The sequence below is a fragment of the Coregonus lavaretus genome, assembly GCF_964263955.1.
Source record: "Coregonus lavaretus genome assembly, chromosome: 40".
Taxonomy (NCBI): Eukaryota; Metazoa; Chordata; class Actinopteri; order Salmoniformes; family Salmonidae; genus Coregonus; species Coregonus lavaretus.
Window position 1 is genome coordinate 2,551,761 of NC_140027.1, and position 18,200 is coordinate 2,569,960.

At 45.1% G+C, this 18,200-nt stretch overlaps 1 protein-coding gene across 1 annotated transcript in view; it reads right to left on the reverse strand.

The window, feature by feature from the left end:
- The window catches only part of LOC311113321 (bMERB domain-containing protein 1-like), a gene marked incomplete at both ends in the record, with an annotated part of 30,317 nt that extends 14,836 nt beyond the window's left edge, over positions 1-15,481 (reverse strand). The window contains 2 exons of the mRNA XM_084156543.1: positions 7,970-8,090; positions 15,397-15,481. Coding sequence (XP_084012669.1) covers positions 7,970-8,090; positions 15,397-15,481 — 206 coding nt within the window. The remainder of the gene's footprint in view (positions 1-7,969; positions 8,091-15,396) is intronic.
- Positions 15,482-18,200: the final 2,719 nt, after the last annotated feature.

The following is an 18,200-nucleotide window of genomic DNA, read 5'->3' on the forward strand; positions in this document are numbered from 1 at the left end:
ATGTAAATAAGGTATTTCTGTTTTTTATTTGTAATACATTTGCAAAAATTTCAGAAACCTGTTTTCGCTTTGTCATTATGGGGTATTGTGTGTAGATTGATGAGGATGTTTTATTTATTTAATCCATTTTAGAATAAGGCTGTAACATAACAAAATGTGGAAAAATTCAAGGGTCTGAATACTTTCCGAATGCATTGTATATTCAAAACCATATCCCTGTAATGCTTAGAGAAGATCTCATGTCAAGTGTCATTGAAGTGCTGTGATTGCAGGTTAACCTGCGTCATCTAAAGCCTATTATTTTGGGGTGTTGCTATAGGCCACCAAATGCTAAAACTCAGTTTCTAAATAATGTGTGTGAAATGCTTGATAGTGTATGTGATGTAAACAGAGAGTATTGACTGGTTTTAATCAAGCTGTCCGCTCAAGAGGAAGCATCTCACTGTAACCAGTGCCTGTAATCTGGTTCAGGTTATTAATCAACCTACCAGGGTGTTTACAAACAATACAGGAACAAGATCATCCAACTTTGTTCTAAAGCTGTATCCGTACCCGTTGGACGCAGTGTCACGATCGTCTGAAGAAGCGGACCAATACGCAGCGCGGGGAGTGAACATGATGACTTTATTTAATAAAGCAACCACGAAAAAACAACAAATGACGATAGTGAAGTCCTCTGTAACACTGACAGAAACATGGAACAAAAACCCACAAAACCAAGGAGAAACCACACAGTATAAATATGGCTCCCAATCAGAGATAACGAGCCGACAGCTGACACTCGTTACCTCCGATTGGGAGTCATATGACTAAACAAGCACAATCACCAAACATAGAAATCAACAACCTAGACACCCCAACATAGAAATACACCCAAACAAATGAAAATGAACAACCCTGGCTCAAATATCAAAGTCCATGGAGCCAGAGTGTCACAGTACCCCCCCCTAAAGGTGCGAACTCCGGGCGCACCAACATAAGGACTAGGGGAGGGTCTGGGTGGGCGTCTGTCCACGGTGGCGGCTCTGGCCCCGGTCGTGATCCCCACCCCACCACAGTCACAACCTGCTTCAGTAGCCTCCTCCCAATGACCACCCTCCAACTAACCCCACCTGGACTAAGGGGCAACACCGGACTAAGGGGCAGCACCGGACTAAGGGGCAGCACCGGGATAAGGGGCAGCACCGGGATAAGGGGCAGCACCGGGATAAGGGGCAGCACCGGGCTAAGGGGCAGCACCGGACTAAGGGGCAGCACCGGGCTAAGGGACAGTACCTGACTAAGGGGCAGCACCGGACTGAGGGGCAGCTCCGGACTGAATGGCGGATCCTGGCTGGCTGGCTCTGGCGGATCCTGGCTGGACGGCTCATGGCTGGCTGACGGATCTGGCTGCTCATGGCTGGCTGACGGATCTGGCTGCTCATGGCTGGCTGACGGATCTGGCTGTTCATGGCTGGCTGACGGATCTGGCTGCTCATGGCTGGCGGAAGGCTCTGGCTGATCCTGTCTGGCGGACGGCTCTGGCTGATCCTGTCTGGCGGAAGGCTCTGGCTGATCCTGTCTGGCGGAAGGCTCTGGCTGATCCTGTCTGGCGTAAGGCTCTGGCTGATCCTGTCTGGCGGAAGGCTCTGGCTGATCCTGTCTGGCGGAAGGCTCTGGCTGCTCCTGTCTGGCGGAGAGCTCTAGCGGCTCCGGTCTGGCGGACGGCTCTGAAGGCTCATGGCAGACGGGCGGCTTTGCAGGCTCAGTACAGACGGGCAGTTCCTGCGGCGCTTGGCAGACGGACAGTTCAGACGGCGTTGGGCAGACGGGCAGTTCAGACGGCGTTGGGCAGACGGACAGTTCAGGCCCCGTTGGGCAGACGGGCAGTTCAGACGGCGTTGGGCAGACGGACAGTTCAGGCCCTGTTGGGCAGACGGCAGACTCTGGCTGTCTGAGGCGCATCGTAGGCCTGGTGCGTGGTGCCGGAACAGGAGGTACCGGGCTGAGGACACGCATCTCAGGGCTAGTGCGGGGAGAAGCAACAGGGCATGCTTGGCCCTGGGGACGCACCGTAGGCCTGATGCGTGGTGCCGGAACTGGAGGTACCGGGCTGAGGACACGCATCTCAGGGCTAGTGCGGGAAGCAGCAACAGGGCATGCTTGGCCCTGGGGACGCACATAAGGCCTAGTGCGGAGAGCAGCAACAGGGCATGCTGGACCCTGGGGACGCACATAAGGCCTAGTGCGGAGAGCAGGAACAGGCCGGGCTGGGCTGGCGACGCGCACCGTATCTCTGGTGCGAGAGGCCGGAACAGGCCGGGCCGGGCTGGCGAAGCGCACCGTATCCCTGGTGCGTGGAGTAGGAACAGGCCGGGCTGGGCTGGCGACGCGCACCGTATCCCTGGTGCGAGTGGCCGGAACAGGCCGGGCCGGGCTGGCGAAGCGCACCGTATCCCTGGTGCGTGGAGTAGGAACAGGCCGGGCTGAGCTGGCGACGCGCACCGTATCCCTGGTGCGAGTGGCCGGAACAGGCCGGGCCGGGCTGGCGAAGCGCACCGTATCCCTGGTGCGAGTGGCCGGAACAGGCCGGGCTGGGCTGGCGACGCGCACCGTAGGCTTCGTATGAGGCTCAGGAACAGGCCGGGCTGGGCTGGCGACGCGCACCGTACACTTAGTGCGAGGGGCCGGAACAGGCCGTACCGTACTGGGGACACACACTACTGACTGTACCTCGGGATTAGGAACGGGCCGGACCGGACTGGTTACACACCCCAGTACCTCTCGCCGTGCCTCTACACCTTCCTTCCCTGCTTTTCCCAGTAGCCCCCTTAACCTGGTAGCCTCCTGAATCCGTCCCTTCTCTGCCTCCGTCAGCCCCCTTAACCTGGTAGCCTTCTGAATCTGCCTTGTGGCAGCCTCCTGCTGCTCAGTCGCCCAAGCCATGTGCCCCCCCCAAAAAACTTTTTGGGGTTGCCTCTCGTCCTTCCGACGATGGCCCTGCCGATGCCGTTGCTCCTCTCGCCGTCGCCTCTCCACCGTCTCGTTCCATGGTCGGCGATCCATACCATCCAGGATCTCCTCCCAAGTCCAGGACCCTTTACCGTCCAACAGTTCCATCCATGTCCAGACCCTTTGCTCCTGGACGCGCTGCTTGGTCCTTTTATGGTGGGTTTTTCTGTCACGATCGTCTGAAGAAGCGGACCAATACGCAGCGCGGGGAGTGAACATGATGACTTTATTTAATAAAGCAACCACGAAAAAACAACAAATGACGATAGTGAAGTCCTCTGTAACACTGACAGAAACATGGAACAAAAACCCACAAAACCAAGGAGAAACCACACAGTATAAATATGGCTCCCAATCAGAGATAACGAGCCGACAGCTGACACTCGTTACCTCCGATTGGGAGTCATATGACTAAACAAGCACAATCACCAAACATAGAAATCAACAACCTAGACACCCCAACATAGAAATACACCCAAACAAATGAAAATGAACAACCCTGGCTCAAATATCAAAGTCCATGGAGCCAGAGTGTCACACGCAGTGATCACAATATAGTTGCTATATCCAGGAAAGCCAAAGTTCCAAAAGCTGGGTCTAAAATAGTGTATAATAGATCATACAAAAGATGAGGATGATGTGATGTGGATGACGTTAAAAATATTTGTTGGTCTGATGTGATTAATAAGAAGCATCCAGTATGAAGAATTTGAAGAATTCAGGTGATTGCTTCTTCCAATTATTGATAAACATGCACCTGTTTAGAAACTGACTGTTAGAACTGTTAAGACTCCATGGATTGATGAGGAAATTAACAACTGTATGGTTGAAAGAGATGGAGTAAAAGGATTGGCTAATAAGTCTGGCTTCACATCTGACTGGCTGACTTACTGCACATTGAGAAAATATATAACTAAACTCAACAAAAAACTGTATTAAGATCAATGATATAAAGAATGATGGAAAGAAAACTTTGGAGTACTTTAAATGAAATGATGGGCAGAAAATTAAACTTTCATCGAATCAGATGGCTTATTCATCACAAAACCATTTGATGTTGGCAATTATTTTAATGATTACTTCATTGGCAAAGTGGGCAAACTTAGGCAGGAAATGCCAACAACGAACAGTGAGCCATCGAATTCATGCATTAAAAAACAAATAATGAAAGAAAAGCATTGTTAGAATTTTGTAAAGTTAGTGTGGGAGAGGTGCAAAAATGATTGTTATTGATCAATAATGACAAACCTCCTGGCATTGACAATTTAGATGGTAAGCTACTGAGGATGGTAGCTGACTCTATAGCCACTCTGTCACGCCCTGGCTCTGGGGACGCTTGTATGTTGAGCCAGGGTGTGAGTGTTCTTTGTGTTTTGTGTTTCTAGGGTGTTCTAGTTATTGTGTTTCTATGTTGGCCAGAGTGGTTCTCAATCAGAGGCAACGAGTGTCAGCTGTTGCTGGTTGTCTCTGATTGGGAACCATATTTAAACAGTCTGTTTTTCCACAGTATTTGTGGGATCTTGTTCCGTGTTGGTTTGTGTATGTAACCAGGGACGTCACGTTATCGTTTTGTTGTTTTGTTCGTGTGATCATTATCTATAATAAATATGTTTGCAAATAACGCTGCGCATTGGTCCTCTGTTCCCGACGATCGTGACAGAAGATCCCACCAAAACTGGACCAAGCAGCGTGTCCAGGAGCCATCGCCAGGGGAATCTCTAGCGGATCTCCGTTGCAACCTCGACTGGATCAAGCCAAGTGAAGAGCAGAGAGGTTGGACTTGGGAGCAGTGGAGGAAGAGTCTCGACTGGGCCAAGCCAAGTGAAGAGCAGAGAGGGTGGACTTGGGAGCAGTGGAGGAAGAGTCTCGACTGGGCCAAGCCAAGTGAAGAGCAGAGAGGTTGGACTTTGGAGCAGTGGGGTGAGAGTCTGGCGAGAGATAGGGAGGCCTGGTCCACGGGGAGGAGAGACGCCCAGACATTTTTTAGGGGGGGGGCTCACGCCGTGGACGACGGGGCAGCAGGAGGCCGCAATAGAGCGGTCCAGCGGGTTGGCAGAGGAGGCCGCCAGGTTACGGGGGCCGCTGGTCACAAAGGGGAAGGAAAGTGTAGAGGCACGGCGAGAGGTACTGGGGTGTGTTACCAGTCCGGTCCGGCCCGTTCCTGATCCCCGCGTAGGGCCAGTGGTGTGTGTCCCCAGTACGGTCCGGCCTGTTCCTGTCCCTCGCACCGAGCCTGTGGTGCGCGTCGCCAACCCAGTCCGGCCTGTTCCTGTCCCTCGCACCGAGCCTGTGGTGCGCGTCGCCAACCCAGTCCGGCCTGTTTCTGCTCCCCGCACCAAGCCTATGGTGCGCGTCGCCAGCCCGGCCCGGCCTGTTCCTTCTCCCCGCACCAAGCCAATGGTGCGCGTCGCCAGCCCGGCCCGGCCTGTTCCTGCTCCCCGCACCAAGTCAGTGGTGCGCTTCGTCAGCCCGGTCCGGCCCGCTCCTGCTCCCCGCACCAAGCCTATGGTGCGCGTCGCCAGCCCGGTCCGGCCCGTTCCTGCTCCCCGCACCAGGCCAATGGTGCGCGTCGCCAGCCCGGCTCGGCCTGTTCCTGCTCCCCACACCAAGCCAGTGGTGTGCGTCGTCAGTCCGGCACAGCTTGTGCCTGTTCCACCGGTGCCTGGTCCGGCACCGGTCAGCTGCTCCACGCCGGAGCTAGAGCAATCCGCTCCACCAGTGTTCAGTCCAGCTCCGGCCAGCAGGGCCAGACCGGACCAGGGGTACTGTGGGGGGTTAGAGAGGGAGTGGGGATCATGCCCGGAGCCGGATCCGCCGCCAAGGCGTAGTGCCCACCCGGTCCCTCCCCTGTGGTGTTCTGTTGGCGCGGTCGGAGTCCGCGCCTTTGGGGGGGGGGGGGGGGGGGGGGGGGGGGTACTGTCACACCCTGGCTCTGGGGACGCTTGTATGTTGAGCCAGGGTGTGAGTGTTCTTTGTGTTTTGTGTTTCTAGGGTGTTCTAGTTATTGTGTTTCTATGTTGGCCAGAGTGGTTCTCAATCAGAGGCAACGAGTGTCAGCTGTTGCTGGTTGTCTCTGATTGGGAACCATATTTAAACAGTCTGTTTTTCCACAGTATTTGTGGGATCTTGTTCCGTGTTGGTTTGTGTATGTAACCAGGGACGTCACGTTATCGTTTTGTTGTTTTGTTCGTGTGATCATTATCTATAATAAATATGTTCGCAAATAACGCTGCGCATTGGTCCTCTGTTCCCGACGATCGTGACACACTCCTATCTGTCATATCTGTGGTCCTCTGTAGCTCAGCTGGTAGAGCACGGCGCTTGTAACGCCAGGGTAGTGGGTTCGATCCCCGGGACCACCCATACACAAAAAAAGAAATGTATGCACGCATGACTGTAAGTCGCTTTGGATAAAAGCGTCTGCTAAGTGGCATATTTAAATTAAAAGAGGAAGGTGTTTGTCCTCAGGCCTGGAGGGAAGCCAAAGTCATTCCGCTACCCAAAAGTGGTAAAGTGGCTTTTACTGGTTCTAACAGTAGACCTATCAGCTTATTGCCAGCTCTTAGAAAACAGTTGGAAAGAATTGTGTTTGACCAGCCTTTGATATTATTGACCATAACCTGTTGTTGAGAAAACATATGTTTTATGGCTTTTCAACCTCTGCCATATTGTGGATTCAGAGCTATCTATCTAATAGAACTCAGAGGGTTTCCTTTAATGGAAGCCTCTCTAATATCAAACATATAGGGTGTGGTGTACCACAGGGCAGCTCTCTAGGCCCTCTACTCTGTTCTATTTATACCAATGATCTGCCACTGACATTAAACAAAGCCTGTGTGTCCATGTATGCTGATGATTCAACCATATACTGTACGTGTCAGCAACCACAGCTAATGAAGTCGCTGAAACCATTAACAAGGAGTTGCAGTCAGTTTTGGAATGGGTGGCCAGTAATAAACTGGTCCTGAACATCTCTAAAACTAAGAGCATTGTATTTGGTACAAATCATTCCCTAAGCTCTAGACCTCAGCTGAATCTGGTAATGAATGGCGTGGCTGTTGAACAAGTTGACTAAATTACTTGGTGTTACCTTAGATTGTAAACTGTCATGGTCAAAACATATAGATTCAATGGTTGTAAAGATGGGAAGAGGTCTGTCCATAATAAATAGATGCTCTGCTTTTTTGACACCACACTCCAAAAAGCAAGTCCTGCAGGCTCTAGTTTTGTCTTCTCTTGATTATTGTCCAGTCGTGTGGTGTAGTGCCTCAAGGAAAGACCTAGTTAAGCTGCAGCTGGTCCAGAACAGAGCGGCACATCTTGCTCTTCATTGTAATCAGAGGGCTAATATAAATACTATGCATGCCAGTCTCTCTTGGCTAAGAGTTGAGGAGAGACTGACTGCATCACTTATTTTTATAAGAAACATTAATGTGTTGAAAATTCCAAATTGTTTGCATAGTAAACTTACACACAGCTCTGACACACACACTTACCCCCACCAGACATGCCACCAGGGGTCTTTTCACAGTCCCCAAATCCAGAACAAACTCATGAAAGCGTACAGTATTATATAGAGCCATTATTGCATGGAACTCCCTTCCATCTCATATTGCTCAAATGAACAGCAAACCTGGTTTCAGAAAACAGATAAAGCAACACCTCACGGCACACCTCTCCCCTATCTGACCTAGATATTTTGTTTGTATGTATTGATATGTAGGCTATGTGTGCCATTTTCATTTTATGTAGTTCTGTCCTTGAGCTGTTCTTGTCTATTAATGTATTATGTTGTTTCATGTTTCGTGTGGACCCCAGGAAGAGTAGCTGCTGCTTTCGCAACAGCTAATGGGTATCCTAATAAATTCAAAAAAATTGCACACACATGCACAAGCACACCACCCTGCTATTCAGAATAATAAATGACAATACATTAGAGATATCCAGATTAGAGATATCAGACATACAAGACACTCACATGTATCTGAGTTCTGACTCTCTTCTGACCAGCACATCTCGAATTCTGTCGATCTTGAATAGCTCTCCCTCAATGTCATCTATGGTGATGGTGGAGTCTGCCATGGAGACAATGTCCTCTTCTGCTTAGAGAGATGGACAGACATTAATTTCGTTCGACTTCTTTCCAGTTCTGCATTTTGGAATTATATGGATATGGTAGAATAGGAAGGCAAACGTGTCCTCACGAGCAAACATGCACACACACACAATTGCACATGCACACACGCACGCACGCACACACTAAGTAACACTGTGACAAGATAAAGCCGGCATCAGTATAAACATGGCTGTATGACACAGCATGTCCTACTGTAGCATCATGGATTAGGTAGCTTGGGACCAGATCATTTTCTTTGTATACTGCCAAGCAAAGCATTGCTTTTGTCTGGTTCAACGCAGGCTAAGGAATTAAATTAGGGTTTGTTCCAGGCTTAATCAAATAGAGACACAGCGAAAACTGAAAAACAGAGAGATATGCTTCTTTAAAAAATTAATCGCTTTTGCTCTGATGAAAACAATTCATTAAAAGTCACAAAATGGGGGCTTCTTCCTCAGTCATTGTTATGAGAAACATTAGAGGTAAACACTTTTGAGCCTTTGAGTAGAAAGAGTTTTTACCACTTCCCCAGCGTGTGAGAAGTAGAGGTGGAAGAACTGTGTTCCTTGTAATTACTGTTGATTGTCTGAACCCACGGAGACTCTGGGGAACCATTTGAGAAAATAGTTGACTATATGAGTGCTCTGGTGCAGACCTGCTCACATAGTGAGTGAGTTAGTGAGTAAATGAGAGAGTGAGTGAGTGAGTGAGTGAGTGAGTGAGTGAGTGAGTGAGTGAGTGAGTGAGTGAGTGAGTGAGTGAGTGAGTGAGTGAGTGAGTGAGTGAGTGAGTGAGTGAGAGAGAGAGAGAGAGAGAGATAGAGAGAGAGAAAGTGTGTCTGCTTCTGTGTATCCTACCTCCCTCACCACCAGTGGACTTTGAGCGGAAGATAAATCACAAAGAAAAATACATTTAAGTATGAACAGCTACTTATGGGGTTATACAGCGGTGGCCAGACATCGGCACAAGGAAATACCTAGCAGAATTACATTATAATAAATACTAACGTGTATGTCAATGTGCATTTCTTGAATTTATGCAGGACACATCTTGCCAGGCCATTTCTTTAAGTTGCTTTATAACATTTACTTGGCTTTTTACTCCTTTGGTAACCAGAGTGTAATTCCATAGCAACTGTAGACTACTGTAGTTAGGTATAACAACAATTAACTTGTTCTGAAGGGAAACCACTACAAGTGAGAAATAAATTATTATCTACAGTTATTATACAGTTGCCGTGGTCTTACAAATTGTGACAAAGTTGTTACAACATTTCAGTAACGTAAAAGTGTGTCCATACAATGTTAAAACAATTACTACTGGTAGTATACCATCCTTTACCACTATTCCATGATTCCATCTAACCTGCTGTTACACAATGTGATCATAGATAATGCATTATAAGCTTCGCCATATCTCAGCCGCTAAATCTAACCCTTTATTCTGTCTGCCCCAAGCTGTTAACATCAAGCTTTGTTTTCCCTCAGAGTCCCAATAACTAGTGTGGGACGGAGCAAGTTCAAAGCATTTCAGCTTCAGACCCACCGCAGAATTTCAATCGAGCCAAACACTCTACCATGAAATCAAACATTCAACTGCATCCACCTCCCCAACTCCCTATTGCTTTCACAGATTTACACCTACCAGTTGCACAAAAGAGGATTATACATTTATTTACCATCTGATCCTAGATCAGTATTGATTGATCAAACGTTCAACTGCATCCACCTCCCCAACTACCTATTTCTTTCACAGATTTACACCTACAAGTCACAGAAAAAACAGATTACCAGTGCCTTGCAAAAGTATTCATCCCCTTGGCGTTTTTCCTATTTTGTTGCATTACAACCTGTAATTTAAATTGATTTTTATTTGGATTTCATGTAATGGACATACACAAAATAGTCCAAATTGATGAAGTGAAATGAAAAAAATAACATTTTTCCAAAAATTCGAAAAACTGAAACGTTTTTCGAATTTGCCAAGAGAGGGCTCCCACTAAATATCATGGCCCAGGCAAGGAGGGCATTAATCAGAGAGGCAACTATGAGACAAAAGATAACCCTGAAGGAGCTGCAAAGCTCCACAGCGGAGATTGGAGTATCTGTCCATAGGACCACTTTAAGCCGTACACTCCACAGAGCTGGGCTTTACGGAAGAGTGGCCAGAAAAAAGCCATTGCTTAAAGAAAAAAAGCAGCAAACATGTTTGGTGTTCACCAAAATACATGTGGGAGACTCCCCAAACATATGGAAGAAGGTACTCTGGTCAGATGAGACTAAAACCACCACTGACTGAACAGAGAATCTGATAGTCTCCCCTTTGCCTCCTGAGGGATAAGACTGTCTGCTTTGATACCTTTTACAATGGCAAATACATACAAGATGTGTGTTTTGTCCGGAAGTCAATTGAAAATAAAGCAGAGAGAGAAGGGTGAGGGAGAGAGAGAGAGAGAGAGAGAGAGAGAGAGCGAGAGCACTAAAGAAAGAGAAAGAGATATATCCTTTTCTCCTCCTCACACATAGGCTAGCCCCAGGGATGGCAGACTGGACTGGGCTTGATGTGCAGAATCAGATATAACATCCTTTGGAGGGAGCTGAAAGGAAGAGAAGAGGTGTATTCTAACCAATGCCATCCTCCTCTCTTTGATGTTGACGAAACAGTCTATCACTCTGTCATACAGTACACGCTTTTATTTTTTGTTGTGCTAAGCTACCTGGCTAAAAGGCTTGCTCACTAACCTCTTCCATTCATCGGCAATGTTAGCTAATTAACATTAACCTTCTACATCTAGCTACATATTGAACTTCCATCCTCTCAGGTCAGGGGCACAATAATGTATGAATTAAGGGTTGGATCAGAATTGCCATTATAATCATTGGCCAGTACGGAGAATTAAGTAAAACCACAAGTCCAAATCCCTATCTCCATCCATGGCTAATTTAGGAAAGGGCCAATTTTAGCTAGCTGACTAGCTAGCCAAAGGAGGATAACAACACAGCGAGATGCAGCAATTCAAGTTTTTCTGTCAATGACGTATGCTCTCAATGGGATTTGACAGGAGTGACGACAAATCCAAACTGGCTTCCCTTGACACTTTTTTTTGGTGCGCCAGGACCATTCACAGTTGAGCTCGCTCAGTTTAGCTCAACGCTGATTGGCAAATGTTTTATACTTTTTTTGTCAAGGGAGGCCAGATGCTTGCTGGCTTCCCTTGAATTCAATGCTACGGGTGGCAACAATATCATACTCGTTTGGACCAGACAGCATCAGATAGATGGCCTACACATAAAGAGACAGAGGGTGTTTCGCTCGCTCGGATGCTTTCTCCTGTGAGATACATTCAGCCTCTTGCGAATTCAAGTTAAATTATGAAACACAGAGAGACGAAAGATAAATTATTGTATGTTTAAAAAAAAAAATATTGGTCCATTTTTTTGGGAAGCCTGGCTTCCCTTGGCATCCATGACTACACAGCACTGCTGACTAGGCTCTGTGACCTTAGGCTTGTACTGAGAGAGTTAAAGAGCTGAAGAAAAGAGACTTAATGACTATCAGCAGTGTATATTCACTCATATCCCTTTTGCATCTGTCAGCATTGTATTGTGTACAAGCATGAGACTCCCAAAGAGCATTTAGCTTTCTCAGCCAGGCACAAAGGATGCATACTTATCTATATTATTATCTATATAGTATCTCTATTTGCACATCATCTCTTGCACATCTAGCATTCCAGTGTTAATACTATTGTAATTATTCTGCACTATAGCCTATTTATTGCCTTCCCTCCATAACTTGCTACATTTGCACACACTGTATATATATTTTCTGTTGTATTTCTGACTTTATGTTTTTTTTACCCCATATGTAACTCTGTGTTGTTTTTATTGCACTACTTTGCTTTATCTTGGCCAGGTCGCAGTTGTAAATGAGAACCTGTTCTCAACTGGCTTACCTGGTTAAATAAAGGTGAAATAAAAAAAAATAAAAAAAAATATGAATCTTCACAGAGCCGCTCAGCTGTGTTACTATGACAAACTTCCTGATGTGACCTGCTACGACAGCGCTTACGTCAAGACAACTATGGCACTTTTACGCCGGAGGGAGGTGTAGTTTCATCATTAAGACTGATTAGTGGACTCTGGATCTTAAAAACTTGCCAATGTTTAAAGTAAACCTGACAACACTCCCAACAAACCTCTCTCTCTATAACTCTACTGTCTTTAGAGTCCATTTTCCCAAAAGCCATCAGTGAGAGGTTCACTGTGTACCCAGCCTCCGGCACCCATTACCTTGACAGCCATCATCACGTCTGGGGTTGAGAGGTTGGTCGGTTCTGGCAGTACTGGGCGGCATGTTCACACCCCTGCACTAAGGGAAAGAGATCGGAGTAGGGCTGGAGGGGGGTCATTCCCGGAGCTAGAGCCAGGGTCAATGTGAGAGTGCACAGCGGAAGTATGTGTATAATAGCGTGTGTGTGTGTGTGTGTGTGTGTGTGTGAGTAGAGAGGGAGAAATGGATCATAGAGATACTGGAAGAACAGTCATCCAATTCCTCTGGAGAGCTTCTCATGTTGTGACAATTTTTGTGTTTCAAACTCAATTCAAAAGTACACTCCTACCTGGCTTTCAACCTCACTCTGCGGAATTAACTTTAAAAGTTTGACTGTGGCTCGCTCTAAGTCCATGTCTCTCACCCTCCCTAAGAGAATGTCTAGCACACTGTCACTGCCAATTGGAGGACACTGCTGGATCTGTTAGCCGACCGCTGCATGTTAGCATTCACAATGCACATAGCATATGTATCATAGCATAGCACCATGTACGTGACTCCTCCTGAAGTCTAATTATTTTACGCCTCGAATAGAGCTGCCACTCACGACACACCAAGGCCTCAATTTGCTGTCTTTTTTCTCCTCCCTCTATCCCTTCTTTTTTTCCCTCCATCAGCCTGGGTGGTTTTCTTCTTAATGAGGTAAATATCACACAGAGTGACTGACTAACGGACAGGTCAGACTAAATGCAGGGAGGGAGGAAGGGAGGATGGGAGGGAGGATGGGAGGGAGGAAGGGAGGATGGGAGGGAGAGAGGGAGGGTGGGAAGGAAGGAGGAAGGGAGAGAGGGAGGGAGGAGGAAGAGAGGAGGGAGTGAGGATGGGAAGACCGGAGGGAGAGAGAAAGATAGAAATAGAGAGAGAGAGGTAAAGGGAAAAAGAGAGAGAGAGAGACAGAGAGAGAAATAGAGAGAGAAATAAATAAAATAAATAAAATATATATAGAGAGAAATATAGAAAGAGAGAGAGAGACATAGAAAGAGAGAGAGTGAGATTATATATATATATATATATATATATATATATATATATATATATATATATAGAGAGAGAGAGAGAGAGAGAGAGAGAGAGAGAGAGAGAGAGAGAGAGAGAGAGAGAGAGAGAGAGAGATTCCTAATGTTGAGGAAGTGCAGTAATAGCCTTCAGGTGCTTTGATTGAAGAGAAAGAAGATATAATGACTAAAACAAAATATATACATCATTCTCAACAAACAAACACTAAATTATCTTCAACAAACAAACTTTCCTATTCCTCTTGTTGTTGAAACATGAAAGCAAAAGGAGAATGACCGAGATAATTGTTGATGTAATGATATAAAAAGTGTGGGAACAATGTTCTTTTCCATTCTCAATGTCCTGTTAAGTCTCATCAGCGGGCCGTCATCTATAATTCGGGGTGCAATTTACTGACTATAATGGCGTACACCCTGTGACTGTACACATTATTCTAAAACGGACACACACACACGTTATTGAAAAAGCTCACTTGTTATGGCTTTACATCACCTACCATCACATGGTTGGAGAGTTTCTTATCCAATAGAACCCAGAGAGTGTTCTTCAATGGAAGCTTCTAAAACATCAGATATGTACAGTGCGGTGTCCCTCAGGGCAGTTCCCTTGGGCCGTTACTCTTCTCTATTTTTACAAATGATTTGCCACTTGTCTTACAAGAAGCTAAAATGACTATGTATGCTGATGATTGCACACTCTACACATCAGCAACTACAGCCAGTGAGCTCACTGAGACTCTTAGCAAGGAGTTACAGTCAGTGTCAGAATTGGTCATTAACAATAAACTGGTCTTAAATACATCTAAAACCAAAAGCATTATATTTGGTTCAAAGCATTCTCCTAGACCTAAACCTTAAATGTAGTCGTGCATAAAGGGTGTGACCATTGAACAAGTGGAAGAAGCTGAACTCCTAGGAGTAACATTGGATGGTCAGTTATCATGGTCAAGCCATATTGACAAAGTTGTTGTAAAGATGGGGAGAGGTATGTCTGTTATAAAAAGATGTTCTGCGTTTTTTACACAAAGATCAACTGCACTAGTTGTTCAGGCGCAGATCTTGATTACTGCCCGGTAATATGGTCAGGTGCAGCAAAGAAAGACCTAGCAAAGCTGCAGCTGGCTCAAAACAAAGCAGCACGCCTTGCCCTCAACGGCACACAAATAACTAACATCAACAACATGCATGATAGTATTTCATGGTAGAGGGTGGAGGAGAAATGTACTACTTCTCTTGTAGTCTTTTTAAGAAACATTTATGTGTTGAAAATGCCTAACCATATGAATAATCTATTTGCATAAACTTCAAACAGCCATACAATATACCTAACCCACCAGACACACCACTATGTGTTTGTTTCTTCACTGTACCCAAACTAAAAACAGATTTAATGCGTCACTCAGTTATGTATAGAGCCATGTCATCATGTAATGCTCTGCCACCAGAGGTTAGTCAGGCAAAAAGCAAGTTTAGCTTTAAAAAACAGATTAAAAAAACAGATTGTATCACAGCACCTCTCCTCTTTCTAAAGATCGAATTTAACTGTACTGTATATAACAATATGAATATGTATATGAATAGTGTGTACATAAAACAAAAAAAATGTGTTTCTTGGTGTCATTCCAATATAGAACTCTTATATTATTATTATTTTTTTAATTTCATGTCCTTGTCTATAGCTGTTCTGTACTTTGTCATGTATTTGTACGTTTTATGTGGACCCCAGGAAGAGTTAGCTGCTGCATGTGCAGTAGTTGATGGGGATCCTAATGAACTAAACTAAACAGTAAGCTCTCTAGTTACAGCTGCTGACTGCCACCTGTAGACGTGCATTATGAAACAAACAACATCTGCATGCAACTGCAAGCATTTTACCTGTAATGCTGTTGTCTTCACTTTCCCAGGTCAATTATGCACACACAAACAGTTCGACTTATTTACCTGTTTTGGAAGTGTCTGGATTCCATTTAGTGCATTCCAGAGAGCCGTACTGATGTGATGATCCATGTTTATTTTCCTTTTCCATCTCTCCACCGTGAGTTCGATTCCAAACCGGTCAAGGATGCGTTGTCGAACAAATACAATGCTGTCTTGTAAACCGAAGGAAAACTAACAAGAAAGGGCAACTGGAGCAGTCTTTGCGCACAGTCTTTCATGAAGTAACAAGCTGCATGGCACTTGGGTTAAAAGGCAGATGATTTGGTAAAAACGCTTCCACAACGTGCTGGTGTTGTAACGCTCTGACCGTTGTTTGAGTTTGCGGTGTTCGAGCAAAGGCTGATGATGTTTTCAATACCTACACTGGAATATATAATTTTATATTACACCATGGCGCCACCTAACGTTAATAATCGGTGGTACTACATACATTTCCCCCACAGTATCCCTCTCATTCAACAGCACTGTCCTTAAAGGGATAGTTCACCCAAATTACAAAATGATACATTGGTTTCCTTACCCTGTAATGTTGCGTTCAAGGCAACTCAGAAATAGGAAACTATGAAATGTCCAACATGGAAACTCGTTGTAGAAAGATGAGGTCCGAGTTTCCCAATTGGAAATTATCAGAATCAACCAATTGGAAGCTCTACACAAAAAACATATGCACATTTTAACTCTGAGGTTTCCGAGTTTCCAAGTTGTCTTGAATGCAGCATAAGCGGTCTATGGACAAGGTATGACAGCAATCCATGCTTTGGTTTAATTCCCCTGGCACCTTTTTAGCATTGTGGCACAAATCCCATTCATGTCGTGGTACCGATATTAGCATTTTTCACGCATCAAGTCCAAATAATCTGAAAGTATCTCAAATGTATTTGACTCAACAAAGTCACTTCTAGATGATTTGAACATGATGTGTGAAAAACGCTAATATCAGTATATATACAGTACCAGTTAAACGTTTGGACACACCTACTCATTCAAGGGTTTTTCTTTATTTTTACTATTTTCTACATTGTAGAATAATAGTGAAGACATCAAAACTATGAAATAACACATATGGAATCATGTAGTAACCAAAAAAGTGTTAAACAAATACAAATATATTTTATATTTGAGATTCTTCAAAGTAGCTAACCTTTGCCTTGATGACAGCTTTGCACACGCTTGGCATTTTCTCAACCAGTTTCATGAGGTAGTCACCTGGAATGCATTTCAATTAACAGGTGTGCCTTGTTAAAAGTTGTGGAATTTCTTTCCTTCTTAATGCGTTTGAGCCAAACAGTTGTGTTGTGACAAGGTAGGGGTGGTATACAGAAGATGGCCCTATTTGGTAAAAGACCAAGTCCATATTATGGCAAGAACAGCTCAAATAAGCAAAGAGAAATGACAGTCCATCATTATTTTAAGACATGAAGGTCAGTCAATCAGGAACATTTCAAGAACTTTGAAAGTGCAATCGCAAAAACCATCAAGCGCTATGATGAAATTGGCTCTCATGAGGACCGCCACAGGAAAGGAAGACCCAGAGTTACCTCTGCTGCAGAGGATAAGTTCATTAGAGTTACCAGCCTCAGAAATTGGCAATTAACTGCACCTCAGATTGCAGCCCAAATAAATGCTTCACAGAGTGCAAGTAACAGACACATCTCAACATCAACTGTTCAGAGGAGACTACGTGAATCAGGCCTTCATGGTCGAATTGCTGCAAAGAAACCACTACTAAAGGACACCGATAAGAAGAAGAGACTTGCTTGGGCCAAGAAATACGAGCAATAGACATTAGACCGGTGGAAATCTGTCCTTTGGTCTGATGAGTCCAAATGTCAGATTTTTGGTTCCAACTGCCGTATCTTTGTGAGACGCAGAGTAGGTGAACGGATGATCTCCGCATGTGTGGTTCCCACCATGAAGCATGGAGGAGGAGGTGTGATGGTGTGGGGGTGCTTTGCTGGTGACACTGTCTGTGATTTATTTAGAATTAAGGCACACTTAACCAGCATGGCTACCACAGCATTCTGCAGCGATACGCCATCCCATCTGGTTTGCGCTTAGTGGGACTATCATTTGTTTTTCAACAGGACAATGACCCAAAACTCATCTTCAGGCTGTGTAAGGGCTATTTGACCAAGGAGAGGGATGGAGTGTTACATCAGATGACCTGGCCTCCACAATCACCCGACCTCAAACCAATTGAGATGGTTTGGGATGAGTTGGACCGTAGAGTGAAGGAAAAGCAGCAAACAAGTGCTCAGCATATGTGGGAACTCCTTCAAGACTGTTGGAAAGGCATGAAGCTGGTTGAGAGAAGCTGTCATCAAGGCCAAAAGGTGGCTACTTTGAAGAATCTCAAATATAAAATATATTTTGATTTGTTCAACACTTTTTTGGTTTCTACATGATTCCATATGTGTTATTTCATAGTTTTGATGTCTTCACTATTATTCTACAATGTAGAAAATAGTAAAAATAAAGAAAAACCCTTGAATGAGTAGGTGTGTCCAAACTTTTGACTGGTATTGTATATTTTTGTGCCTTAAATGCTAAAACGTTAGCAGTGGAAACAGTGTCAGGAAAACTAAACCAAGGCATGTATTTATTTCTGCCATACCTTGTCCATAGACTGCTTGCTTACAGTGTAAGGACACCAACATGTCATTTTGTAATTTGGGTGAACTATCCCTTTAAGAATAGAATAATCAGCTCATTCATATCTAATTTAAGAAAAAGTAAACAGATTCAAATTCTTTCTTTTTATATAAAATATACAGTAATTATATCAAATACATGTATTTACACCACTA